Below are 27364 nucleotides of genomic sequence, written 5' to 3' on the forward strand. Positions count from 1 at the left end.
CTTAGAGGAAAAAACCAGATGTTCAATGGATTGTGTCACCAGAGTTCCTTTTCCTCACTGTTCTGCTTCAGCTTCTTTTGGTTTGATAATTCTAATTTTTCCATGATATCACACTCCAGTTGTTTACCTCTGATAAACAAAGGAAATTTTAAAATTTTAGCCTGTGTCTAAACTTAAACTGTGGAGAAAAGCTTCATAGTTCCTTCAAACATAGTAGCTGCATGATGACAGTGTAATTGAACTTTGGGGACTGAACAGGTACTCTTGTACTTCTACAGCCATGGTTTTAACTCTTTCTACATATTTTGCAGAAGCTGGAACTGGAACGATTCATGCTCTATGCTCATGGTCCAGACCTTTGCAGGGAGTCAGATCTCCGCCATGCCATGGCCAACTGCTTTGAAGCCCTAATAGGTAATGTGTTTGCATTTGTGTGTGCAGATGGTTATGTTTTATACATGTCTGTGTGCTTTGTTGACTGTGGTGGAGGAGATGGGGCCTATTGAGTAGTGCTAGTAGGAGTAGGCAATTGCAAAGCTTCTTATATCATCTTTGTCCCTTCCCCTCTCCTGCACACACAACCATGAAAATCTCATCTTCCATATCCTGGCTCCCACACACTGGAGGTGAAGCTGTTTGGTGTCACTGCAGAACTCCACTTCTCCTGTGCCAGCATGGCCTAACACTTGCCCCCTGTCTGAGGGGAGCGGTTCAGTCACCATGGCCTGGCAGAAGATAGGAGGTTCACTTCTTCCAGTAGTGCTTGAACAGACCTGCAGCCTCAGCCCTGAATTTTAAACTGCGGTTCGCTTTCGGAATGTGTCAGGCACTCCCACTGAGTCACCAGACCACTTCCTCTGTGCCCTGCTAGCCTTCTGTAAACTTGCAAACTAAATTGTTTATTCTTTGCATTAGTCTTTGCATTTTTCTTACAGGTAAAAAGCATGGCACTATGCCATGGCTGGTTTAATAAAGCTGCCCTCTAGCTGAGGGTGATGGAGAGTTGTGTCAAATTTGCTGTTGGGCACTAAGATGCTGTACTGGTCTATAGGTTTATATGGCAGAGGAAATCAGAGCCTGACCACAGATACCAAGCAGAAGGATGGAAATCTCATTGGTTACTTCTGCACAAGCTCTACTTTAAGTAGCATATTTTTATGCACCTTTACTTGTTTGAGTACACAAAACAAGTTAATCTCAGTGGTTTGACTTCATATTAATTGAGATGTACTGTATAAGTTACTAGCTATGGGAATGGTTTAGCCCTGATGCAGGTCTTTGTACTACACAGGTTCCTAAAGCATTTTGTCCTGCTTTGAAAAATAGATCATAGTTGGCTTAGATGTCAACAGTTCTGTGCATTCTGCCTTGGGCCAGATTGCGTTTCCTCTTATCAAGAAATAAGAGTTTTCTTTTTAACTCTGCTTTGCTTTCCATGAGCGCTTTGATCTTAAATTTAAAAATAAAAAGCAAACAGAAGAGGAGCACTAGATATGTATCTGTGTCTTTGTTCATAGGCTTCAGCTTGTCTAGGATGTAGTGATGAGAACTATTTGGGAAGCATTGAGATTTGCTGAGAGAGCAGGCTTGCTGTTTAACCTCCAATACAAAGCTGTTCAGAAAGTTAATTGAGCAATAAGATTTTGTCAGTGCTGTAGCTAAAATCTGGGAGCTTGTTAAGGAACTATAAAAGTTTATGAAGGGTCCGGAACTCCTACTTGAGACTCTTTTACAAAGTCTGGTGCTTCATCACAAAGTCCCTGTGATGAAAATAAAAAAAATGAAGTATGACCAGGCTGCCTAGGAATTGTTTAAAATTTTGTGCTCTCTTTATATTCCTCTGCAAAATTAGTGTTATAAACCCCCAAGCTGTACTTCCAGGAGTCCAAAGAAAGTAGTTGACCTAGTGAGGAATCAAAGGGAAAGGGGAAGGGAAAGGCAAGGCAAATCATGTTCTTCCTGTGTATGGGAACATGCACTCCCTTCTCTGTGTTCTTGATTTAGCTGTGTATTCCATTTGTTTTTATGCTTACAATAACAAGCTTGAGATTTTCAGAAGCTCTCTTTTAAAGCGTATTAAAGGACAAAATATTGATACTAAATTTAAGAAGGGCCTATGCAGATATAGAGTATATAGGGTACACCCAAAAATATAATACATTATAAATACATTATAGTAATACACTAATAATACGTTAGCACAAGTTTTACAGAGCTTGTTGGAGAGGGCTAGTGAGAGCTGTGTGTGAAGTTTAAAAAAAAACCCACAACATAATCTTCAGAAACTGAGACATGCAGAGATGCTGTTTCCAGTTCAGACAATAAGTTATTGTAAATTATTGCCAATAAGGAAGGAAGCTCAAGGAAGACCTTAACACATTGTTTATATGCTGAGTATAATCTTGTTGGAAGTACAGAATAAATGGAAATTATTTGCTAGTTACTGAAATGTGTTTCATGGGTTTCCTGATCTGCAAATGTTGTGGTTTATACCCAACCAGCAACCAAGCTCCACACAGCCACCCACTCACTCCTCCACAAGTGGGATTGAGGAGAGAATTGGAAGGGTAAAAGCTGAAAAACTTATGGGTTGAGATAAAAATAATTTCATAGGGAAAGCAAAAGCAGTGCACACAAGCAAAGCCAAAGAAGAAATCATTTCACTGCTTCCCATGGGCAGGCAGGTGTTCAGCCGTCTCCAGGAGAGCAGCGCCGTCACACATAATGGTGACTTGGGAAGACAAACACCATCATTCCAAGCATACCCCTTTCCTTCTCCTTCCCTGCAATTTATATACTGAGCATGATGTCATACAGTGTGGAATATCCCTTTGGTCAGTTTGGGTCACCTGTCCTGTGTCTCCTCCCAACCTCCCAAGCACCCTTTAGTCTGCTCTCCAGTGTGGCAATACCAAAAGCAGAGAAGGCCTTGACTCCATGTGAGCTGTACTCAGCAATAATAAAAACATCTCTGTATTATCAGCCCTGTGTTCATCAAAAATGGAAAACATATCCCCGTACTAGTCACTGGGAAGAAAATTAACTCTATTCCTGCTGAAACCAGCACAATTGTATAGTTAGCTGTTTACTGAAGAGTACAGTAGTTTCACGAATACAAGCCGCACGGATTATAAGCCGCACCCCCGGTGCCTCGACAATGTTGCTGTCTTTGTCAATAGATAAGCCGCACCCCGAATATTAGCCGCACTTTCGTTCGTAGCGAGAATCCGTGCGCAGCTTTCACAAATTGGCCAATTAGTAACAGGATCGCGGCATAGCGGGCTTTACTGGCTCGGGGCGGGGCCAGGCAGGCTCGGCCCGCTCATGGTTGCCGACGGGGCCGGGTGGCCCAGCTCAGCGCCACGGCTCGGCGGGGCTGGCCGGGTGGTACTGCCGCCGCCGCCGGGCTCGCTGGCCCCCCTCTCCCGTCAGCACCGCCCCGCTGCCGCCTTCCCTAGCCCCGCCGCCGGGCTCGCCGGCCGCGGCGCGCCGCCTTCCCTAGCCCCGCCGGCGGGCTCGCCGGCCACGGCGCGCCGCGTTCCCTAGCCCCGCCGCCGGGTTCGCCGGCCGCGGCGCGTTCCCTAGCCCCGCCACCGGGCTCGCCGGCCGCGGCGCGCCGCCTTCCCTAGCCCCGCCGGCGGGCTCGCCGGCCACGGCGCGCCGCGTTCCCTAGCCCCGCCGCCGGGTTCGCCGGCCGCGGCGCGTTCCCTAGCCCCGCCACCGGGCTCGCCGGCCGCGGCGCGCCGCCTTCCCTAGCCCCGCCGCCGGGCTCGCCGGCCGCGGCGCGCCGCCTTCCCTAGCCCCGCCGGCGGGCTCGCCGGCCACGGCGCGCCGCCTTCCCTAGCCCCGCCGCCGGGTTCGCCGGCCGCGGCGCGTTCCCTAGCCCCGCCGCCGGGCTCGCCGGCCGCGGCGCGCCGCCTTCCCTAGCCCCGCCGGCGGGCTCGCCGGCCACGGCGCGCCGCCTTCCCTAGCCCCGCCGCCGGGTTCGCCGGCCGCGGCGCGTTCCCTAGCCCCGCCACCGGGCTCGCCGGCCGCGGCGCGCCGCCTTCCCTAGCCCCGCCGGCGGGCTCGCCGGCCACGGCGCGCCGCGTTCCCTAGCCCCGCCGCCGGGTTCGCCGGCCGCGGCGCGTTCCCTAGCCCCGCCACCGGGCTCGCCGGCCGCGGCGCGCCGCCTTCCCTAGCCCCGCCGCCGGGCTCGCCGGCCGCGGCGCGCCGCCTTCCCTAGCCCCGCCGGCGGGCTCGCCGGCCACGGCGCGCCGCCTTCCCTAGCCCCGCCGCCGGGTTCGCCGGCCGCGGCGCGTTCCCTAGCCCCGCCACCGGGCTCGCCGGCCGCGGCGCGCCGCCTTCCCTAGCCCCGCCGGCGGGCTCGCCGGCCACGGCGCGCCGCGTTCCCTAGCCCCGCCGCCGGGTTCGCCGGCCGCGGCGCGTTCCCTAGCCCCGCCGCCGGGCTCGCCGGCCGCGGCGCGCCGCCTTCCCTAGCACCTCCGCCGGGCTCGCCGGCCGCGGCGCGCCGCCTTCCCTAGCCCCGCCGCCGGGTTCGCCGGCCGCGGCGCGTTCCCTAGCCCCGCCGCCGGGCTCGCCGGCCGCGGCGCGCCGCCTTCCCTAGCACCTCCGCTGGGCTCGCCGGCCGCGGCGCGCCGCCTTCCCTAGCCCCGCCGCCGGGTTCGCCGGCCGCGGCGCGTTCCCTAGCCCCGCTGGCGGGCTCGCCGATCGCGGCGCGCCGCCTTCCCTAGCACCTCCGCCGGGCTCGCCGGCCGCGGCGCGCCGCCTTCCCTAGCCCCGCCGCCGGGCTCGCCGGCCGCGGCGCGCCGCCTTCCCTAGCCCCGCCGGCGGGCTCGCCGGCCGCGGCGCGCCGCCTTCCCTAGCCCCGCCGGCGGGCTCGCCGGCCGCCCCCTCCCGTCTGCACCGCCGCCGCGTTTCCTCGCCCTGGTCGGCACTGCAGGCCCCCGCACCGCCAGGCTCCCCCACGCTGCTGGCCCCAATTCTGCTGGGCTTCCCCCGCTGCCAGGCAGCCCCACCCGTCGGCCTTCCTGCTTCTGCCATGCTCCCCTGCACTGCTAGCCCCAGTTCTCCCGGGCTCCCCCGCCCTGCTGGCTCAGGCTCTGCCGCCCTCCCTGCCCCGCCCTGCTGGCTCAGGCTCAGCCGCCCGCCCCCCACACTGCTGGCCCCGCCTCTGCCAGGCTTTCCCACCTCTGCCGGGGCCGGCCGGGCTCCAGCTTGGCTTGGGGCTGCCGCGGGCTCTCACTTCCGTGTTGGCAGCTTTTAGAATTTTGTTAATAGATTAGCCGCCCCGGAATATTAGCCGCACTTCCGGGTTTCCACCAAAATTTTGGTCAAATTGGTGCGGCTTGTATTCGTGAAATTACTGTACTTTTGGAAATACATTGCATCTAGGTTAATTTGTTTAAACTTTGCTCTTTGGATATATCATTTTCTATCATGTATATAATTATATCAGGTTTTTCTTTGCCTTTTATGACTGTTGATTTATGCTGGTGTTTAACATGCTTTAAATTTCTCTGAAAAACAGGTGTTACTACAGAAAGTATACTTTTAAAAATGAATGTGTTGGAGATGAAGAAGTCCAAGATCTTTGACTTTCTCGTGCTTAGTAATTTTTTAAGTACTGATTTCATTATTGACCTTTGACATATTGGTCTCCTCATGTAGGAGCTGTTTATCTAGAGGGAAGCCTAGAAGAAGCAAAACAATTATTTGGACGTTTGCTCTTCAATGAAAAGGTATTTATGTACTTGATTTCCAGTTCAAAAATAACTTGATGTGCTTTCCTATCCATTTTTTTACTTAAGGACCACAAATAAGCAGAAATACTATTTTATGTAATTCCTGGAAATTGAGTTAGGACAGTAAACTAGACTGATCCAGGCAAAAGAAAATATGGTGTTTTCTCAGGTGTTCTTTAGGTTTTTTTGGCTCAGATAGGGAAGGATGGGTGGTGTGGGAAACCTGATGACTTCCATTCAAAGTGCTGCACTGAAAACAGAAATGGATGCTGCGGATCCAGGTGTCAGGCTTTTGAGGGAATGATGCGCATGTCAAGCAATATTCTGTTTCATCAATTAAATAATCCTACCCTAAAAGCTTCAAACATATAGTTGGAAAAGAAAAGGAGGGTGTTTCATTCAGTATTTACTCAATTGCACAATTACAGTGTGCAAGAATAGATCAGGCTGTATCTTAGATGGCTGCTAATTAGAACATGTGCTGAATAAAGGTGCAGGAAAGTACCTACCACTGGGACAGCACACGTGGCAGTGGTGAGAGGATGAATTCTATATTATTTTCCTTCCTCTAAGTCTGTGAAATGACAAAGCTTATAAGAAATAGAAGTATTTGGAAGCCTATTGTTAACTCAGTGATTATGGGCTGCTCAGTGGCTGTAGTGAACGAAGCCTTTATGAAAGAGAAGAAAATAAATGAGTTTTTTTTTCTTTTTCAGTCCTTGCCTTTGGAGAAGTCAAACTTGCTACTGAGGAGTACTTGCAAATAAAGTTAGTCCTGAGGCTTAAACAAATCTTGTTCTTCTTTCTTTAACCACTTCTTATGTGGTTCAAGGATTTTTCCACCTCTTTGACACAAGCTAATTGGGAGAACTACAGGCAGTTTGAACAGCAAATACACGATTTTAAAAATTAGTTTGCCAGCACTATTGAATTTGCAATAAGCAGAGTCAGCATCTGAAATAGTTCAGTATTTCAAGTAATGACATTTTATTTAGTACTGTGGAATTTGTTAAATGACTCCCTTGAGCATTAAAGGCATCTCTCAATGTTTGCAGGACCTGCGGGATGTATGGCTTAATTATCCACTACACCCACTCCAAGTAAGTGTATCCCCTTCTCTAATAAATTTCACAGTTCTGTTTTATTTTCAGGGATGGTTTTCATAGGTTTCCATTGTGATGACATCTCAGAAATTGTGCTGAAGAGTAGCCAAAGGAATATGTGTATGTTTTCCTTTGTGTTTGGTTTGTGATTTGTTTGGTTGGATTTTTGTTTTAAATAAGTAGTGAGTTTCTGCCTCTCTGAGAATTAATAATTTACCTTTCCTTGGTTCATGTTTGTTGTATTACTGTCCCTATACAATAAATCGAATGAGAGGTAACATTTTGACAACTTTTTGTTTGTCTTCTCTAAGTTGGAGGAAAAGGGAGCAAAAACAATCTGTGAACATATTTTCTTTACCTGAAATTAGGACTGAAATCTTAATAACAGGAAGGCACATTATTTGAATGCCATAAAAGTTTTGATTGTATTCTATTTTGATTTTGTTTGTGTGTACCCATGCAATGATAGTGTGGTTGTTTCAATGATTCCAGTAACTTTAATACCATGTAAACACCAAAATTATAAAAGTGTCTGAAGGTTAACTTATCCTCCATGTATTGAAGGATATAAGTTCACGAGGTGTCTGTTCGTGAGGCTGGAAGTTGAGAGACTGATGTCCCAGTCAATTCCCCCTTACTGAATTCTTGGGGAGACACAGAGCGAGTCTCAGACCCTCTCTGCACTGTAGTTCATTGTCTTCAGTGCAAACAGGAGTATGCAGGGGTGCTGCAAGAACAGCAGTGTGTTCATGGCCAAAATTTTCAGCAACAAATCAGTGCATGTGAAGAATTTTTATAACCACATCCCTCTGAGCATAAATTCAAAGTACAAAATACTCTGAGCGTAAATAAAAGGTAGCATTTTGAGATACGGCACTATTGTCCTGTATGGTGGCACACATAGCTCCAAAGAAGATTGTTCTTACGCTGAATTTCTTTCTTTTCTCTTACTTTATTTTAACCCTTTCATCCCTGCTTTCACAAAGAAAACTTTCTCTCTGCGTAGAAATTGGCAACAGTTGGTGTAGGAAACTTATAATTTCTTACTACTACCTTGACTTGTGTGATGAAAATTGTTTTCTTCTACATCCCAAAACCATCCTAGGGAGTTTTGTCAGTAGGTGAAACACAGGCAGTTCAGGCTGGCCTTTGGGCCTGAAGAATGGCATTTTTAAAATTTCCTAAAAATCACTGTAACAACATGCCAAATGAGATCTCAGTCAATAACAAAAAAAGGTAACAGAGTTACAGATCTTCAGTTCAGTGTGTTTGGCAGTAGCCAAGTCTGTAGAAATGGTTCTAAAAAATAATTAGTGGTCATCTGGATACATATGGACTGTCTAGAAAGAGTCAAATGTTAAGACAAGTCCTGCCTCACAGATGTATGGGAGGTTTTAGGAGACAAAACAGCATGTGATAATGCAGATGGTACTGTCTGCTGGGTTTCCTGAGAGGCTGTTGGAAAGTCAGGAAAGGCTTTTAAAATTTCTTATCTTTTTTTTAAGAAGCAATAAAGAAAAAGCAATTCCAGTGAAAAATGTCAGTCCCTACAAGATTTAAAGGAATGGCTGAAACATAAGAAATGGAGTACAGGAGTGAAATGACCACGTCTTGCAAGCAATGGTGATCACTGGCAGATTTCCCTCGGGATCTTTGCTAAAGTACAGGCTGTTCTCATTGGCAGCCTAGGGAACAGGATGAGCAGTGAGGTGGCAGTTTGTTGACAGTTACCAAATTATTTCACATAGCAGGGGCAACAGTAGACTGAAGAATTGCACTCTAGTTGTGAGAATGCAAGGGTGACTCACTGTGGAGTTTAAAAAAGCAGAAGAAATTCTGTGTAGGTAAATAGAAAGGACTGTGCATGAGGAAGCAAAAATCAGTCTCAGCTCCACATGCAGCTGAACTCCAAAATGACAGTTATCACTCAAGTGTGGGATTTTGGTGCAAGGATATAAAAGTGTGAACTGAACACTCAGTACAGAAAAAAGACAAATTGAATGTAATCAATTTATAGAAAAGGGGCAGACAAAAAACCAAAAATTATTTTAATACCAGTTTAAAAAGCTGTGGTTATTCTTACTTTTCTTTTAGTCATTCTCTTCTGGATGATTCCTCCTCTAAGGCATTACCATACCAAAGAGATGCTCAAAATGGGTGGAGGAAATGCTTAAGCCATTTCCCAGCTCCACAGAAATGGCATTTAACAGTGTCATTACATCAAGGACATCAGACAAGAAACTGATAAGAAAAGATATTGACCCAAAGCAATAATTTTAATTTTCTTGTGTTAGTGTGCCCTTTTGAATATCATATTCAAAGTATTTATTCTTGATTTTTGATACTTAAGGAAATTGGCAGAAATTGATTTGGGTTTTGTCTCGGCTTGACATGCTGTCAGTCTACCAGTCCTATTCTAATAATTTTTGAATCTGTTGCTCAGTTAGAAACTATGTGATAATGTTAGAAAACGCAAAAATGTACAATTGTACATGTTTTGTGAAAGTTTGTATTATGCTACAATTCCTCCGCATGTAGAGACATGCAAGTGATGTGTTTAAATGCCTCAGCTGTTAAAAAAGCATGCATCAGAGCTCATCTCTTCTTTGAGTGGTAATTATCAAAGACCAAAAGGCAAAGGAGACTTGGGTTTCTCAGTTCAGTTGTCCATGGAACTTGTTCATTGTATTCTTTGCCCTTGATTTAGAGAAGGCTTGCTTTTCTCTGAAAATTTCTGCAGCAGTATGAGTTCATCATTACCTACACTTCATTTTTCTTGCAGCTGCAGGAGTCCAATACTGACAGGCAACTCATTGAGACCTCTCCAGTTCTTCAAAAGCTTACAGAATTTGAGGAGGCAATTGGAGTCATCTTTACTCACGTTCGGCTTCTAGCACGTGCATTTACTCTGAGGACAGTAGGCTTTAACCATCTGACTCTGTGAGTACATAGCAAGAGTCCTCATGCAGCTCTCTTGGCCCTAACGAGTGTTCCAGATTGCCTGGTTTGTAAACGAACGATGTTATGTTTATTTCCTGGAATAGAGCAGCTATGCTCACAATCCCAGCTGGCTCAGTATGCCACCTCTGACAGTAGTCAGTAGCAAATACCTTGGGAAAGACTGTAGAAGGTGTTAGAGACCTATCCCTGGTGTTTATTTTGAGCTTTCTGCGTGACTGATATTTGTACATCACTCCTGAGATGGTAGCAAAACATGCCTGGAGTTACATTTGGGCAGAGAAAAGAAGTAAAATTAAACTCTTTGGTCCAAGCACAGCCCTTGTGTTCTGTTGATTGCAAAGCTGCCAGGCCCTGTTTTCAAGCAAACAGTACTACCAAATATGCGGAGTTGGAATGCACCTATCAGGATCATAAAGTCCAACTCCTGGCCCTGCATAGGACACCCCAGGAATCACACCATGTACCTAAGAGTATTGTCCACACACATCCTGAACTCAGGCAGGGTTGGTGCTGTGACCACTTCCCTGGGGAGCCTTTCGAGTGTTAAACCTTCCTCTAGGTAAAAAAACCTTTCCTGACTCAGGTTCATGCTGTTTCTTTGGGCCCTGTCTCTGGTCATGAAAATGAAAAGATCAGTACCTGCCAATCCATTCCCCTCTGCAATGAGGTCTCCCCTCAGTCCCCTTCAGGCTGAACAGACAAAGTGACTTCAGCTGCTCCTCATGGCTTCCCCTCAAGACCCTTCCCTATCACAGTTACTCACTCTCTAAAAGCTTAATGTTGTCTTTATGTTGTGGAGCCCAAAACTGCCCCCCAGCACTAAAAGTGAGGCTGCCCCAATGCAGAGCAGAACAGGACAATTCCCTCCCTTGCCCAGCTGGTGATACTGTGCCTGATGCCCCCCAGAACAAATTTGGCTCTCCTGGCTGCCAGGGCACCACTGACTCGTGTTGAACTTGCCATCAACCAGGACCCCCTGGTGCCTTTCTGTGAGGCTGCTCTCCAGCCTCTCATTCCCCACTCTGTACACACATCTGGGGTTGTCCCAGGCAGAGAATCTGGCACTTGCCCTTGTTAAACTTCTTTCCAGGATCTTGTAGGAGTTTAAACCCTGATCCTTTTCTTTCAAGCGAATGGATGTTTTTCTCTGTTGAAGTCATTGCATTCATTAGTTCATTTTCTTAAAACAAGTTTGAGATAGAGATCTTATCCCATTACAGATTTGATGTCAACTGCTCTTCTCCTTCATTTAGTCTGTGATCTGTAATCTAATGATTGCGTTTATTTGTAGCTATCTCGATTTGCTTTTTGCCTGTAAGTTGGTGTTACTACAGTAATGAGCTGTGTTTTCATCTCACCTGATTAACACTGAAAAATTGTCTTAAATGTGTTTGGAAATGAGCAAGGCTCACTTTCAGATCACTCTTAATTTTAATTTGTGTGTGCATGCTGGTTTTGGTTTTTTCCTCATGAGTGCTTATTGATTTTGCTGCATTGATGTCTCATTTTTCAGAGGCCACAACCAGAGGATGGAATTCCTGGGTGACTCTATAATGCAGTTGGTAGCCACAGAGTATTTATTCATACATTTCCCTGATCATCATGAAGGGCACTTAACGGTGAGACTGCCATCAATCATATTCTCCGTAAGAGCAAGAGTGGGATGGAGACCAAAAAGATCAAAACAGCTAGTGAATTGTTCTGAGTTTGATTAATAAAAGAAGCCTCAGCAACCACTGCTCTTAATAAAGCTTTGTTAATTTTAAGTCATGAGCACTGCAATGAATAGAAAATGGTGATTTATGAGCCCACTGCACTAATTTCTGTTCAGTCTGTAAAATGGATCAAAAATTTTAAAGATGTCAGGCAATGAAATTGAGGACTAAGACTAGTTCTTCTTTAAAGATGGGTGTCTTAAACCATTTATTTAAATAGATGCATCAAGTGTCTTTTTTTAGTCCTGACTTCTAATCTGGTTTTCTACCTTTTGAATTAAATTGTACTATAGTTACAGTAATCTGTTGATTGCTATAACCTTTTAGCCTTTCTTATCTGGGTTTTGAACAAGTATGTTTGGGGATCTTTCAACAATTTACTGTACTTTAAACACAGCATGATAGTATGAGCAGTTTTTTCCTGATTTATTCATTTAGCCCTGCAGCTGGAGAGTTGTGGCTTTGTTTGCAAATAACAAATTTTCTTGGGCTTACTAAATTTTTTTTTGTTTAATTGAACAGCAAAGCAATACATGTATCAGGAGTGTAAGTCAAGTTTTCTAACTAAAGTTAGGAAGTAGCCTAATTTTAGAGTGCTTTCCTCAGATCAATAAAGGGATGACAATGCTAAGTCTCTAGCAGGCAATGTGTTATCAAGAATATGATTCTTGAATCTTTTGGGCTAAACCTGTTTACAAGAGAAAAAAAATTATACGCTGTGGCTAAAAGTAACTAGAGTTTTTCTGCACCATTTCGTAAGTTTCAGTTACGTTTGTATGGATTCTTCTGCGTCATTCAGGAAACAGGATATAAAGCCTGGTGGGGTTTTTTGCTTTCTACATGACTTTTAAGAATGTAGGCATCCATAGTTTCATAACTCTTGCAAGAACTGTTTGGCCAGGAGTATATGAAATGTTGCTGTTAATGGGTGAAAATGCTCAGAACAATGTCTTTTTGTCACTTAACATAATGATTAGTGAGTTGGAAAGTACAAGTACAGGCACACTTCAGTTTTCAGGCAAAACTGCAAAGTTAGAGTGGAGTGGATGCTGAAAATACATAAAGATATGAAGAAGCAGGCAATGGTCTAAGATAAAATTTGAACTCTGAAGGTGTGCATGTAGAGAAAAAGAAAATTATCATAAAATGTTTTAAATTTGATGACAAATGAAATGAGACATTAGAAAGGAGACTGATAAAGTGGAATCTGAAGAGAAACAGCAAACACTAAGCTCTTTATCCTGTCATCTGTGAACATACTTAAATTTGAAGTAATAGTAGAACATCAGCTAAATGGTGTCTGTTGTATTGAGGGCAGTTTTGGTCAAAGATTCCACTTGAATGGCAGTGCAGTGGCTTCCCACGGTGGAGTGATTACTTGTGGAGAGATGTCTGTAAATTAACTATATTTAGGAGAAAATAAAAGGAGAACATAGTCCCATCTACATACTTGGAGATAGCCAAATAATGTACCAGAAAAGAAATTGACATTTTGTTGGATGTTGGAAGATACAGCTTCTCCAATACCGGGTTATGGATACATTCTTCTGGTATAGTCATGAGTAGCGGTATGCTGGGTGAAGATGGAAAAATTAGGAAAAAATATGTTTTGTAATTAGAGTCAAGCTCCAGTTGAGCGTATCAATATGTCACAGCATCTGCAGTGATGCAGGCTGTGTGTTACCAGTGTAGAAACTAAGTCTAAAAAAGCTGCTGGCAAGGCACAGGGACTGTATCATTAAGAGGAATTGAATTTCTTGCCTGATCACACTTGTAGAGGAGACAAATTCTAATACAGAGGAGCTTGATAACCACAGTCCTAAGAGGATAACTGGGGTTTTTTTTGCTCTCTCTAGTTCACTGGGTGGTGTATATGTTGCTCTTTGTTTTATGATACTACTAATCATGATTATGGATCCCATCAAAATAAATAGTCTGCAAACACAACAAAAGAAATCCTTCTTCTCCCATTACAAGAAACAGATTTTTGTCATGGGACACTGTGCTTCTGTCTCATAGGTTACGTATTAGAATATTGTACATAGGGTACTTAGGATATTGTTGGGGAAAGTATAGTTTATTTATCTTAAGGATGTGAAAGGAACAAATTTTGAAAAGGAATAATATATAGTAGTAATAATAGTAAATGATTTTAAATAAAGGTTAGGGAGGCAGGTAATAATGCTATCTGCAGTTTGCCTAGTTTACAAAGATCAGATTGTGAGTATCTGCTTCATACATCATTGACAAACAAATTATGAACATACTGTTCTTTATTTATCTGTTGTGAGAGATGAAGTATCAAGTGCAGCAAATAAATCTTGATTTTTCATAAGCTCAGTTGACGTGCTGGAGCCAGGTAGCATATAACTTGTATCTAATAAGCTGAGCAAATGTGATATGGAAGACAAAGAAAGGAAAAATGTGTGTGTAGTGTCTCAACTCTAGATTGCACATAAACTGTGGAAAAGAGAGACATTCTTTACTTCTCACCTCTACCTCCTATAGATATCTAATTTATTTAATGCTGTTCCATTTAAAGCAAAAAAGCAAACAAGCAGGAAAAATGCTGACCTTGCCAAACGTTCAGAAATTCTCCCTAAAATACTCCTTTAAGCTGTGTGGGACCTCTATGTCTTTGTTAGAGCTCTATGTTTAAGTAGTCTGTCTGGAACCAAGGTTAAGTATTTTCATGACACATCCTTGACATTGGCATATAGGTAACATGTTATGGCAGATCTGTGTCTGAGATGCACTGGCTCAACTGTGCAGAGCTTCTAGCAGAGCAGATTGTACATCCAGGCTGTCCATCTGCTCATTCGGAAACACTGAACTATCTTGCTTTATTGTGTATTTGTTTCAGTCACCACCTATTTATTTATTATTTGGTGGACATTGGGAACGGTTCGATGGCCTCCAGAATATTGTTTACTTACACTTCATGTGGGAAAATGTATACAACTGTGTATTACTTAAACTAGAAAACTGCAGATTAGCTGAGAAAGTACAGGACTCATGAAGAGATGGAGCATAATTGCAAGGAAGCACACAAACAAGCATTTTAAATGCATGACATATATACAGAAGTAATGTGTCCAGAATAAGTAAAGATTAGTGAGAAGAATTGGAACAGAAAGAAAAATCACCAGTAGAAAGAGTGATAGAATGTGTCTCTATGTAAATCACTTGAGGCATCCTGAATCAAAATGTCAGTAAGCTGAGAGAAGTGAGAAACCTCAAGGATAAAAGTAACTTTTTCTCCCTTTTTTGTAGTTTGCTATTGGCAATTGTTACTATGGAATGGAACGGAACTTTTTTCTTTTGCAGCTGTTGAGAAGTTCTTTGGTGAACAACAGGACACAGGCCAAGGTGGCAGAAGAGCTGGGCATGCAAGAGTTTGCCATCACTAATGACAAGACAAAAAGACCTGTAACTCTTCGAACTAAGACTTTGGCTGATCTCTTGGAATGTGAGTTAATTTGGTTATAATAATTTAGTACTTAACGACTTCCTATTCCTTGGGGCTTGTTTAAGAAAGCCATTAGAAATCCCCTAAATCGCTATTAAAAATGTATGTTCAGGTTTCCAAATGAATTATGCCTATAAATCTGAAAGCCAGATTTTTGAAGACTAGCCTAGATTTTTGAAGTCTGTATAAAAGCTTGAAGGAGGCATAATTGCAAATAGAAAGTTGAAGGCTTAAAAATCACGGGGTCGAGATGACCAGGTCAAAAGCATTTCTTCAAAGTTAAAGCTTATACTCTGAGTAGAGCTATTTAACAGCAGTGTTAATTAGTATGTTCTTGACACTGTTGGAAGACAAAATAGTTCCTTCAGCAGGTGAATGTTTCTGTAGTTCATTTGTCTGCATTTGAGGAAGTTTTTAAATGGTCACCTTGTAAGAGGGAAGGCTACAGGGAAATGAAATTTATTTCTAGTTGATTTTTGAAAGTTTGTGCTATCTTCTTTCCCGTTAAATGGAAACAGTGATAAATATTCTGCAAAGAAAGTTAATCCCTATCTTGTATATTTTGATGTATTTTGCAAGCCATTCAGACCACTTGGCTTTTGCAAAATCCTGTAAACAAATGGAAATAGCACACAAACAAGAGTGATTTATATCTAAATTATTTTATGGTACCCAGTACTGATTTATTTGTAAGTATTCATGGTCTCCTGGTTAAAATGTGAGATTAGGAGCAGAGTGTTGTTTCTAGCACTTTAAATGACTGGGTGGATTTGGGTAAATCACTTAATCTCTTGGTCAACTTGATTGTTTTTTTTCCCCAAGTATGCAGGATAATGCCCTCATCAGATCACTGCTCTGAAACATAATTGAATATGGCTTTAAAGTACTCAGAGATACTTGTTTGTAAAAGTGCAAGCCAATAATGCTTTCCTTGGATGAGTGACAGTTCCTTTTTTCCCCCTCAGCCTTTATTGCTGCCCTGTACATTGATAAAGATTTGGAATACGTTCACACTTTCATGAATGTTTGCTTTTTTCCACGGCTAAAGGTAAGATCAGTCAGTTTCCTACTTTCCTGACGCTGTGTTTTAACACCTTGTGGCATTTGAATTCTTACTACAATCTTTCAATCATAAAAGCATCTTTGTGGACTTCCTACAGGAATTTATTTTAAATCAAGATTGGAATGATCCTAAATCTCAGCTTCAGCAGTGCTGCTTGACTCTTAGGACAGAGGGAAAAGAACCGGACATTCCTCTTTACAAGTAAGAACAGGCATCTTATGGATACCAGCTAATTATAAATCTTCCTTGTATATGGAGCAAGATGTGATCAGTCACCCTACATTTTTCCTATCGTTCATTTTCATTGTCATTATCCATGCCCTCTAGTCCTCTCTTTGCTTGAAAATGGAAAATAAAGTTTTCTGAGGTTTAGGTGTTTTAAGCCATTACAAGGAAGAGTTACTGAGCATTTTACCTTTACAGTTGTAAGGGAAAAACATAGGTTTTATTTTTGAGTATTTAATTGGCATAATTCTATATTTTTTTTCTTTTAATGTAAGGAATGGCAGTATTAAATTGTTGAAAAAAAGAGTTAAACAAATGGCTGTTTTGTTATGAGGTCAAGATATCTCCATTCTATTCTCAATAGCAGATTAAGTTTCTTGATGTTATTATGCAAACATAATAATGCCTTATGTTATTCCTCTTAATTATAGACACTGTTTCTCATCCACAGGCAGGCACTGAAGGGCAGCACAAATATTTGACAATTTTGCTGTGCAGTTCAGCTCACAAATGTTCTTGTGTTCAATGACAAAGAGCTCAGGGCAGTACTTGTACACCTCAGTTAGATACCTGAAGCTGGATGGGATAGATCTCCCTTTTCACTTCCAGATTCTAAACAGTATAATAGATGCTTCAAAAAGATAATAAATAATAAACCTTAGGCTGTATATTGCATCTGTATCCATTCAATTAATGTAGGAAAGGGTGCAATGTTAGCCCCAAAAGAAGGAATAAAGGCTGTGAAAATTCAAGGCTTGTGTTGTTGGGATTATTATATAAAAAAGATACGAAGAATGAAAGTGTAAGTTCATTTGTCACAGGTACTGAAGTAAGATTTCCAGTGCAGTGCAGCAATTCAGTGACAGTGACACACACTGCACTTCAGAAGTGCCATCCCCTTAACACTGCAGCCAGTGCTCTACAGGCCTGACTCCTCTGTGTCTCTGTGTGAGGGGGATTAGTTCAATAGAAGACAATTCCCCATTTTTTAAAAAAAACACTTAATATCAAGTACCAAATGTTTGTTTTGTTTTGCTGTGATGATAAATTGATTTTTATAGTGCAGCTCAGACCTAGTAATACGCTGTTATCTTCCTATTATCTTGTTAAATTCCTTTTCTTGGGGTTATCTGTTTCACTGCAGTCAGTACTATTGCTTTTAAATTTAGGATAGGTTTTATTTGCTCTTGTCAGAGTGCACAGAGAGATAGAGTACTTTAGTTGGATAATTTAAAAATTGATGTGAAATTCGTGCTCCTTCTAAAAAGAAACAAGATAGTGGACAGAACTTGATCTGAAAGTGGAGAGAGATTTGGGACAGCAGTAAGAAACTGCCAAAGAAGCAATTCATTGCACATCTAGGGAATTACCTTTTCCCTTTTAGATGGTTGTTGAGGTATGTCCTGAGTTTAGGTCAGATGGAAAGTTTGTTTTGTTTTGTTTTCAAAACTGATGGAAAATTTCTTTGTACTGTGATAATTCAGTGTAGAGAGCTACCATATCTAATACAAAGTCCTTATAAAACCTTGCTACCTGCAAAACTCTCAGGGACTAAACTTCTAGTGCACACATGATTGTATGGGTGTGTTTATTTGCAAATGCACAGCTATACGTAATTTATTACTTTATTAAAAGTGTTTTCATAGTGTTTGAATGCTTCATTTTACAGTTTGCATTTTTGCTTATAGGTTAAATAAAGTTTTAATTTTCCTGTGGTGCTCCTGAGTGAGCCTGAAGTCATAAATGTGATCAATATAAGTACTGTTCCAGTAATCTCTGGGTTAATGTGATCTATACAGACATCCTTCAACCCTTGCTCTACATTTTGCATTACTTGCACTATATGTATTGACCAGACTGAAAGCTTGGTGAGCTATGTGCCACGAACAAATTCTGTGTTTTAATACTCCCGGCTTGAATAAAGTATCTTTTCTTTCAGGACCTTGCAGACAGTGGGACCTTCTCATGCTAGGACATACACAGTTGCTGTTTACTTCAAAGGGGAAAGAATAGGATGTGGTAAAGGTCCAAGGTATAGTAAAAAATTTATCCCATGGTGTTTGAGTGTGGTGGTGCCCAAAATGACCAGTCATGGAGATAGTTCATTGTATGGTCTGCCTTAGAAGAGGAAGACTGTAGAGCCTTCTTCAAACTTCTCTGCTTCAGGAATACCTGAAGGGTTCTATGCTGGTATAATTTTGGACCTTAAGCTTTTTTTGGTGAACTTGCCTTCAAAGTGGCTGGCAATGCTAACTATTTCTGGCTCTCAGACTACAAACTGCAGAACAACTTCCAGAAAATAGTGTCTTTGTCTTGGTATTTACTGCTGGGTTACTATGCAACTTATAATAGTGCATATGCAACTATGCACTGGCAAGAGTGTCACACTGTTATGCTTTTTTTTTTTCCCTGAGCTTACTACTTCTAGGCATTTTGGAATGGTTCTAAGGGTTCAAAGACTTCAACCATGAAGCCCAAAAACCTAATTTTATGTTACCAGATCTGGTGGTGGTTATAAAAATATCATTGATGTATTTTAACATGCACGCATCTGTGATTTTGTTTCTTTTTTCTCTCAAGTAAAAGCAAATACTTTAGTGAAGAATGGATTGCAATATTTTGTTTTTGTTATTGATCTAAGTTAAGGAATATTCTATGAGAGCTGTAGTGCTGTTGCTCACATATTTATGGAAAGGCTGATATACGCTCTGGGAATTACTAGCTGCGGGTTATTCAAAAGAAAATCATTACAAAAGAGTGACTAGTGCTCCACTTTGTCAGAAACTTTAGTTTTTTCTGCACAGCTTAGATCTCATGTAACATGTTGTTTGTCTTTCACAGTATTCAGCAAGCAGAAATGGGAGCTGCAATGGACGCACTTGAAAAATGTAAGATATTTGGGCAACAGAGAATTCATAGTTTATTTCCTTGTTCTTTAGTGAGACAAAGTGCAGATTTTGTGGGGGTAAGTTTTAAACCGAGCACATATGCTAAGAGCTGTCAGCTTCTAAGCAGCAGGTTTTCCTCTTAGTACTTTCAAGACAGTTTTGTAGCAGTTGAAGTTAATATGATCCCAACAGGTATTTGTTAACGGGAGCTGATCAGCTACGGAGGATGCAGCTTCAAGGGAACCCTGTGCAGTAAAGTTTCATTGAGGTTTTTCATGCTTATGTGTGCAGTGGGATATGACTGCATAGTCTCTGATGCTTGGGTTGTCTCACTCTGTAATTCAGGAGAGGAGGAAAATGTGACCTTAGAAAATCAAATTTTGTCTCAGATAATCAGAGACTAGGTTAAATCTAAGAGGCAGATCCCGAACTATTTAAATTGATATTTATCTGTCAGGAAGGGCTGATATCAGCTACAGATTCAGTGATCTGTGTATACATCTCTCTGAATTATGTGCTGCATAGCCAGCATGGGAGTAGTCCTTCACTGAAATGTAGTCTCAGATATGAATGAGTGTGGGCAAGCTTCTTATATGAAATCACTTCAGTCCGTTGGGTTAAAGTGCCAGGTGTGGGTGATGTGTAAGCAAATAGATTACAAGCATTTTGTGCAGCAGAAATTCTCTATTTAGAAGAACATGGGAAGTATATTTTTGGCATTTCATTCAAAGGAAATACATGCAGTTCTTCAGATATCAAAGGTTTTTAATCTGTTATCTCTGCATCTGGAAATTCAAGAGCTTAAAACGTTCAGAAGCCAATGAATCTGTGTAGTTCAGATATGTTTTTATATCCATCTGCTAGGCATATACTTCTCACCACCAGTCAATTTGACAAGTAAAAAAATGTAACTTCCCTTCTTTGCTGAGTATCTGCAAGATGTTACTGAAATTTTCTTTGAGTTTTCTTGTGACAGTATCACCACTTAAGAGAACTGTGAGTTTTGTGGCATATCAATCCAAGGACTTCACAACTCTCTTCTGACATATATTTGTTTAAATACCATAGAACTCTAGAGGTCTGTGCTCCTGCTGCCCTTCAATTCAAAACAGAGCCACTTTCAAGTTAGTTTCTCTGTGCCTTGCCAGTCAAGTTTTGTCTTTTGGGATGGAGGTTAAACAACCTTTAAGAGGCCCTGTTCTGTTATGTATATGGTTGTACAGTGGAGTTGTTTGGTTTTGTTTATTTGTTGTTTTTTTTAAATGCATAACTAGTTAACCTGAAGTCAGTAGTTTTCATATACCTATTTATATGATAGCCATGATGAATTTATTACATGAGTTTCCTTCTTACCATCCTAAACATATTAGAACAGGTTGCGACCAAGCTGAGTTCTTAAAGAATCATGTTATAGTCAGAGTGCTGAAAATCTGATTTTCATTTTATGGGGCACATGAGCTACAAAATATCCCAAAACTCCATTAAACAAAGCACTAATGTTTTTAAAAACAACAGCAATTTAAAACCAATTTTGTTTAGATTGCTTTCTGGTTTAAATAAATATACTCTCCTATGCCCAAGTTGTAAATAACTGATGAATAAACCTTTTATTCCTGTGGTATATGTAATAAAGGACACAAATTTCACTGGCTAATAAAACAAGGCAGTAGAAAGTTATTTTGTTCTGCCACAAACTCCTGCAATTTATGTGGCTTCTGCACCATAACCTCTAGCTGAGAATCTGTGCTGCCTGGGACCCAGAAAAAGGAGGAAAAAGCTTGGTGCCAAGGTACTCCTCCCTGAGAAGCCTCAGCTGAATTCTTTCTAAATAGCCAGAGAGAGAGCAGTCCTTTGTTGAGACATCTACCAAATTTGTTTATGACTTTAAAGGTCAGTGTAATAACCTTTTACATTCATCTCAGACTGGGTAGATAGCCAGTGCTGATCCCAGAGCTCTGTGTGATCCCAGCCGGATTTCCCACCAACTGCAACCTGTGACATACTCTACCAGTCCTTTGCTTTCTGACTGGCTGGAGGATGCAGGTCTCCACACCACAGACACATGTGAATGTCAGCACCCTGGTCATGCAGAAAACATCACATTCTGTGAGCAGTGCACTAAAGTGAGAGCAATTCTCTTCAATTATATAAGCTGCTTTTACTGCCTCAGTTCTAATGTGTACCTACACATCAGCCAATGCCTGAAAGCAGAAGCATCTATCTCCCCAGCTATTTCTACATCACCTCAGCCTTGTCCAGTCTGTTTTAGGCAGTCTTCACTCATCCATACTCTTAGACTACACTAAGGCTGCCTTCTGGTGCATAGCCAAGCATTAGCTTTTTCAGGAATAGACTTAACTGCATTCCTTCTTGCTACACTATTACTTTCCCATTAGGATTCCTGCCATAATATGGGGCATATAGTTGATTCTGCATGGTCTAAAATAATAATAAAGATAATGGAAACATCTGTACAATGCTTGAAACCAGTGGCTCATACTTTTTGGAGTGAGAACAAGACAAAAATCCCTGACAGCACTGACAGTAGTTCCACATTCATTTTTCATATCGACCACCTGTTGCTAAGGGAACAGAATGTAAAATCCAGGTAATACCTGGCCATGGTGCTTTCCCAGGATTTTATATTTTATTTTTGTGAGTGTATTAGATTTGGCAGTGCTTTGTAGCAGTAGAAACAGATGTAAAGAAATCATAAACCAAAGTCTTATAACACAGTCCTGGTTTACTAGGTATTACAAGAAATAAATGAGTTAAAATAAGAACAACATTGTTCCCCCCCTACCTCTAATGACATCAAAGTTTGAAACAAAATGAGCTGAGGCTTTCTCTGTTACCTGTTTGTTTATTAATGTAAAGTATTTCTCTTTGTGTCAGATAACTTTCCCCAGATGGCCCATCAGAAACGGTTCATTGAGCGGAAGTACAGACAAGAGTTGAAAGAATTGAGGTGGGAAAGAGAGCATCAAGAGAGAGAGTCAGAGGAGACTGAAGAAGCAAGGAAATAAAAGGACGGCACAGGAGCAGTGGCATATTTACTTACTTAATAACTCTGACTGTGGCCTATGGAGACCTAACCTAGTTTCTTGCAGATGATGAATGAAGAGTGCCTGTTGATATCAAAAAGAAAATTGTAATCTCTTCCTTTAAAAGTGTGTGCAAATATAGTATTTCTTTAGTTTGGTTTTAAGTTCGGCTTTTTAATAAGATTTGGGTTTAAACCCTTTTAATTTTTATGAAAAGGTGTTGATTATTTTTATTATTTTTACTGTCTTGTATGAAATAATAAAGTATTAATTTCAAAAGCTAATAGGAGGGAAAGCTCTTTAACAATTGTCTCCTATGTCCAAGTGCTGTGTTGTCAGTGACCAGCAAAGTTATTGCATGAACTCTGCTGTGGAGGAGGAAAGTATTATGAGAAACTGATTCAGCTGAGCACTTAAGCATGTACCTAATTTAAGTTTTGCAGCTAAATTTACTTCTTGAGTCTGCTAAATCAGAGCTTTAAAGTTCAGGCCCTTTTTACAGAAAATGGTACAATAATTAAAAGGAGATACTCAGTTTTGCTTTGAAAAGTGGCTGACACATCTGAAATGTGACACATGTGTATGGAAGATTGAGGTGTTATGCTATTAATCACTTTTATAAGACTTGAAGAAAGTTATGAAGCAAGAGAATGACAGTTTTTGTAGGAAGGTACATATAGTTTACATTAATTAGTTTCTTTCTCAGTTTCTTGTTCTATCAGGCTGGTGTCTGCTTTAATGGATTTCTTTGACAATAAGATACCAGTGTGGCCATTACTGTGAAATAGTGTACTAGAAACTTTATCTACGTGGGTGCTGTTCCCCAGGGGTTCATTGAAAACACTTTTTCTCAAAAGAAAGGCAGAATTTGTCCTCAAAATGTAGTTCAAAGATTGTGTGCAGTTTTAAGTCACCCAGTTTCCGTGATTTTTTGGTGTCTGTGCCTTGTATTAGACAGACAGATGTTTCTTCTATAAAAGCTCTGAACAGCACCAGAAATGGAAAATCCACCGTACCTGTTGTATTTTTTTCCCACTGGTTACTAACATTGTTTTGTTCTTTTAATTTTGCTGCTTCAAGCCATTCATTTCCATTAGGCTGGTTCTTAGTTCATACAGTCCCTTGGTAGGTATTGTGTAGTCATTTTTGATCTTTCTTTTCTGATAAGTGAACAGATTGAACCCTTATTTTCCTTAGCTGCACATTTTTTTCCCAGAAGAGAAAAGATGCTTTTTGGCCAGTCATATACGCATTTTCTGATATGCCACAGTTGTATGTGTTAAAGTATGGGGCAGCATGGATGCACAAGTCTGGCCCAAGGAATTCGTGTAGACTCATGGAAGAAAACTTTTGCCTGATGGCCACACTACACTGAGCAGCTTCTTCAGTGATTGTCTGAAGCACCTCTCTGTAGCTGTGGGATGGACATCAGGAAAAGCACTTCATTGCAGGTGCCAAAGTAGACACCAAATGAAGCTGAAAAATTCAGACTACACAAATGTCTTCCCAAATTTCACTTCTGAGCTAATCAATATGTGTATTTTCAGAAGCATGTTTTCTACACTTGCAATGTGAGATGCACTTGAGTAAGAGGGGTTTTTTTACACTTGAGCACACAACACTACCTCACTTCTTCCAGCCTCTATGATTTGCCTTTACCTATTGGATTGATGCTTAAAATCCATTTCAGAGGATGAGAGAAAAGAAAAAAACCAAACACATTCAGTGATTTAGAGAGTGATAATAAACCATTAAAACATAATGGAGGGAATAAAAACAAGGTAAAGGCAGGGAGCTTCTCTGTTGAATGCTGCTGCCATTTGACTTTTGAGAAGTTGTGGCTTCTTATCATTTCAGTCATTAAATAAAAAGCTGAAATGCTTCTCAAGCATAGGAGGCTTGAAAAGCACCAGCAAGTCCCCTGTCCACAAGACTTTCATATTTCAGATTCTTTTGTATAGTTGCCCATCTGCTTCTAGCAGTAAGATGAAATGGTGCGGTACTAGAGGGCCAAGTACAACTGTAAACCATTATTTTATCTTTCCCTCTTAACTGTGACCAGTTTCATATGTTTAACAAATAGAAAATTACTTTGTTTTCAGGTGTATGATTGCTTAGCAAATTTCAGCATATTTGACACCACCAAAGTACCCCAGTGGAATTGTTAGCTCATAGTTTAACATTACTTTCATTATTCCTATATATAATTTCACTTTTCAGTTGCAGTCTTATTCATAAATATTTTCATTAAAATCAATTGAATTTTTCAGATAGGTTGTTTTGGGGGGAGGAACCCACAACTGTTCTTTTTTCTTCTTTGACTCAGAAATTGCTTAGAAAAAGCAAACTTTTAAAATAATTCCTACATTCCAGTTACTGCAGTTAATGAATTTTAGGCTTTCCTCAAAAAAATGTTGATGATAACTGTGTTTTACAAGTGGGCTATTTTCCCTTTTCCAGCTTTCCTTTTGGTGCATAAATGTGGGCTAGGAAGACTACCTGAAGCAATTTTGTTTTCCTTGTCTTCAGAACAAAAAACAAAAGATTAAAAAATCCTGTTTCTTTTATTTAAACCACAGTGTCTTTCTGTATATGGGCTGTCTAAAAGCAGTTGCTGTGAGTGTTCTTTTTAATTTCAGGAGTTGTGTAGAATATGAAATGTGAGCACAGTCCTTTACAACACACACCAAGGAGGGGAAGCCTCTTCAATTTGCCTTGGTAAAAATTATTCGTTGCACTTGTGCTAATCAGTAGAACAGCTGTAGTTTATAACTAGGCAGCTTGTGCTGCTCTTCTGTAAGTGTGAGGGGGTCTCTGGTTTACTAATAAAGTCAATCCTATTTTGCTTCAGAGCCTGATCTGTTCTCTGAGCTAGAGGTTATCTTGCAAGATCATTGACTTGAGTTGGGTACAATAGATGAATAGAGAACAAGACTGAGATCTGTGTGAATCCAACAGATCCTGTGAATATTTTTAATATGAATATGTACAGAGCATTGAATAGAATTGTAGCTGATTTGATTGGGGATTTTAACTGAATTTACATAAAATCCATGGAGTTATTTGTAGATCCTAAGTTTGCTTTGTAAGATTTCAGTTTCTGGAGGATTATTTAACAGCAGTACTAAGAGAACCTTGGTCTCTAAGATTGTTGTAAACATCGTTGCTAATAAAGTTTCCCAGAAAAGACTTCAGGCATAGTTGTTATATGCTAAAACAATTTGGAAAGATCAAAAGGCAAATCCTGATCATCTGTCTCATCCCTACTTCAAAGACTCTGATTATACAGGCTACATATTTAAATGAAATAAGTGGTTCACTTATAAAAAGTTTCTTTTTGGTGGAGTATGTAAAGCCCTGTGAGAGCTCAGGGAGTTCATCTGCATCATTTACCACTGTGCATTGTCTTTGATGAGGATGGTATTGCACCAGAAATTTCTGTGACCTGTACATCCACCCTGATTCTCCCCCTTCCTGCCTACACCCCATGGCAGAGATTCACATTCTTTCTGGGTGCTAAGATTAAATTGGCTTCATGCTCCAGCTCTGCATATTCCTCTATCCATCAGGAAGCAGGCTTACCTTAGAGGCCCTTTTCTTCGCCTGCCTGCTACAGGTGGCACCAACTTGCACCCAGAGTCTTGCTAAGTGTATTTCCCTTTGCCTCAATCATCTCTGCATTCCTCAAAAGGATTTCAAAGCCTTTCCTGAATAAGGGCATAAGTGATTTTCCTGTGCCTTACAATACAATTGTACTTGAATATGTCAGTCGTGTCATTTTGTTGCTCTTCACAGCACCTTTGTGGAGGCACTATTTATTCTGTTACTGAGAGATGAAAAGGATGAAATTGTCACTGGGGGCCAGGGCTCAGGATGTCTGTGGGAGGGCAATGATACCTCCTCCAGTGGATGCCTTAGTCTGTGGCTTTAGAATCGTCCTTGCAAACCTGCTACTGGTCTCTTCCTATGCCTGAGAGGGTCTTCAAGGGAGAAAAATGAACTTGGCTGTGCAGGATGAGCACTGACACCCTCATCACCTTTTCCTGTGGAGACATGGAAAACAGTGATCAAGAAGACTGGGAACTCTACTATAAGAAACCAAAGTCCAAACAATGTGTTGCTTGTGCATCTCTTTAGATTAAATAAATAAATAAAACCTTCTACTTTGAGCAGACATTTCAAAAGTAATCCATTAGCAAGGGACAGGCTCTTGAGCTGACAAATTGTGAACTTTCAGTGGTGGCAGAAGCAGCTCATACATCAGTGGTCCAGAAGTGATGCAGCAGTGATGTCGCTGGAGGTAGCTTGTTACTTATTTAAAGATGGGGATGTTGGTCAGGAGAACCCATGGGACCCCACTGATGCAAGCTCAGCCAACATTTCTATAAAAAAATAAAGTTACTTCTTTCTAAAAAAAATAAAGTTACTTCCCTGCAGGTTTCCTCCTTCAGTCATTTACTCTGTCAGAACAGTTCTGACATGGTGACCAGTTTTTGCTGCCAACTAGAATTACAGTTCAAATATTGCAGTTGTTTCCAGGGGGATACTGGAACTGACAAACAAAAAGCAGCCATTTTTCAATCCAGCAGCATTTGAAAATGCTAATAGTATTCTGTATCCAATTATAAATTTCTTATTTATATTTAAAAATATATAAAATTCTGTAAGATAAGAATTTTAAATTATCTTATTAAATAAGTCATCCAAAATTGCTGCTCTTGCCTTTTGTTCTTGTGATGAAAAGCACTGTCAAATACATAAGGGTCTTTAAACTTCATCCTTAAGAAAAAAAAAAAATCATGCCATCGGAAGGGAAAAAAAAAATCTTTTTCCCTTATCCTCAATGTTTAAAATTTCTGTCATTTAATGCTGCTATCTGCTTCCTTCTTCCAAAACCCAAACATTTTAAATGTGTGTTCCACCTGTCAGAATGTGTCAGATTTTACAACCTATATCCCATCTCAGTTGATGTCTGTACATTTACAATCAAAGTCAATCTATACGTTATTGCTTTCTGGTTTTAGAACCACGACTTGTCCAGACAGCCAAAATAATGTGACACTTCCAACCTTATGAAACCTCAAAACTTTCAGAGAACTCAATGGCTTTAGCCCAAAACAGGTTTTCAAGGCTTTCCATTTCCTTTTCTCCC

The 27364-nt window shown here is 41.3% G+C and overlaps 1 protein-coding gene across 3 annotated transcripts in view; it reads left to right on the top strand.

Moving 5' to 3' along the window:
- The window catches only part of DROSHA (drosha ribonuclease III), an 80899-nt gene extending 55498 nt beyond the window's left edge, over positions 1 to 25401 (top strand). For all 3 annotated transcript variants that reach the window (XM_033052625.1, XM_033052606.1, XM_033052614.1), the window contains 11 exons: positions 312 to 414; positions 5671 to 5741; positions 6800 to 6844; positions 9630 to 9787; positions 11322 to 11427; positions 14851 to 14992; positions 15958 to 16040; positions 16153 to 16256; positions 18220 to 18312; positions 19122 to 19168; positions 22064 to 25401. In XM_033052625.1, coding sequence (XP_032908516.1) covers positions 312 to 414; positions 5671 to 5741; positions 6800 to 6844; positions 9630 to 9787; positions 11322 to 11427; positions 14851 to 14992; positions 15958 to 16040; positions 16153 to 16256; positions 18220 to 18312; positions 19122 to 19168; positions 22064 to 22194 — 1083 coding nt within the window. In that variant the 3' untranslated portion in view covers positions 22195 to 25401. The remainder of the gene's footprint in view (positions 1 to 311; positions 415 to 5670; positions 5742 to 6799; positions 6845 to 9629; positions 9788 to 11321; positions 11428 to 14850; positions 14993 to 15957; positions 16041 to 16152; positions 16257 to 18219; positions 18313 to 19121; positions 19169 to 22063) is intronic.
- The last annotated feature ends 1963 nt before the right edge of the window (positions 25402 to 27364 follow it).

Source organism: Catharus ustulatus, chromosome 1 (genome assembly GCF_009819885.2).
Source record: "Catharus ustulatus isolate bCatUst1 chromosome 1, bCatUst1.pri.v2, whole genome shotgun sequence".
NCBI classification, from domain to species: domain Eukaryota; kingdom Metazoa; phylum Chordata; class Aves; order Passeriformes; family Turdidae; genus Catharus; species Catharus ustulatus.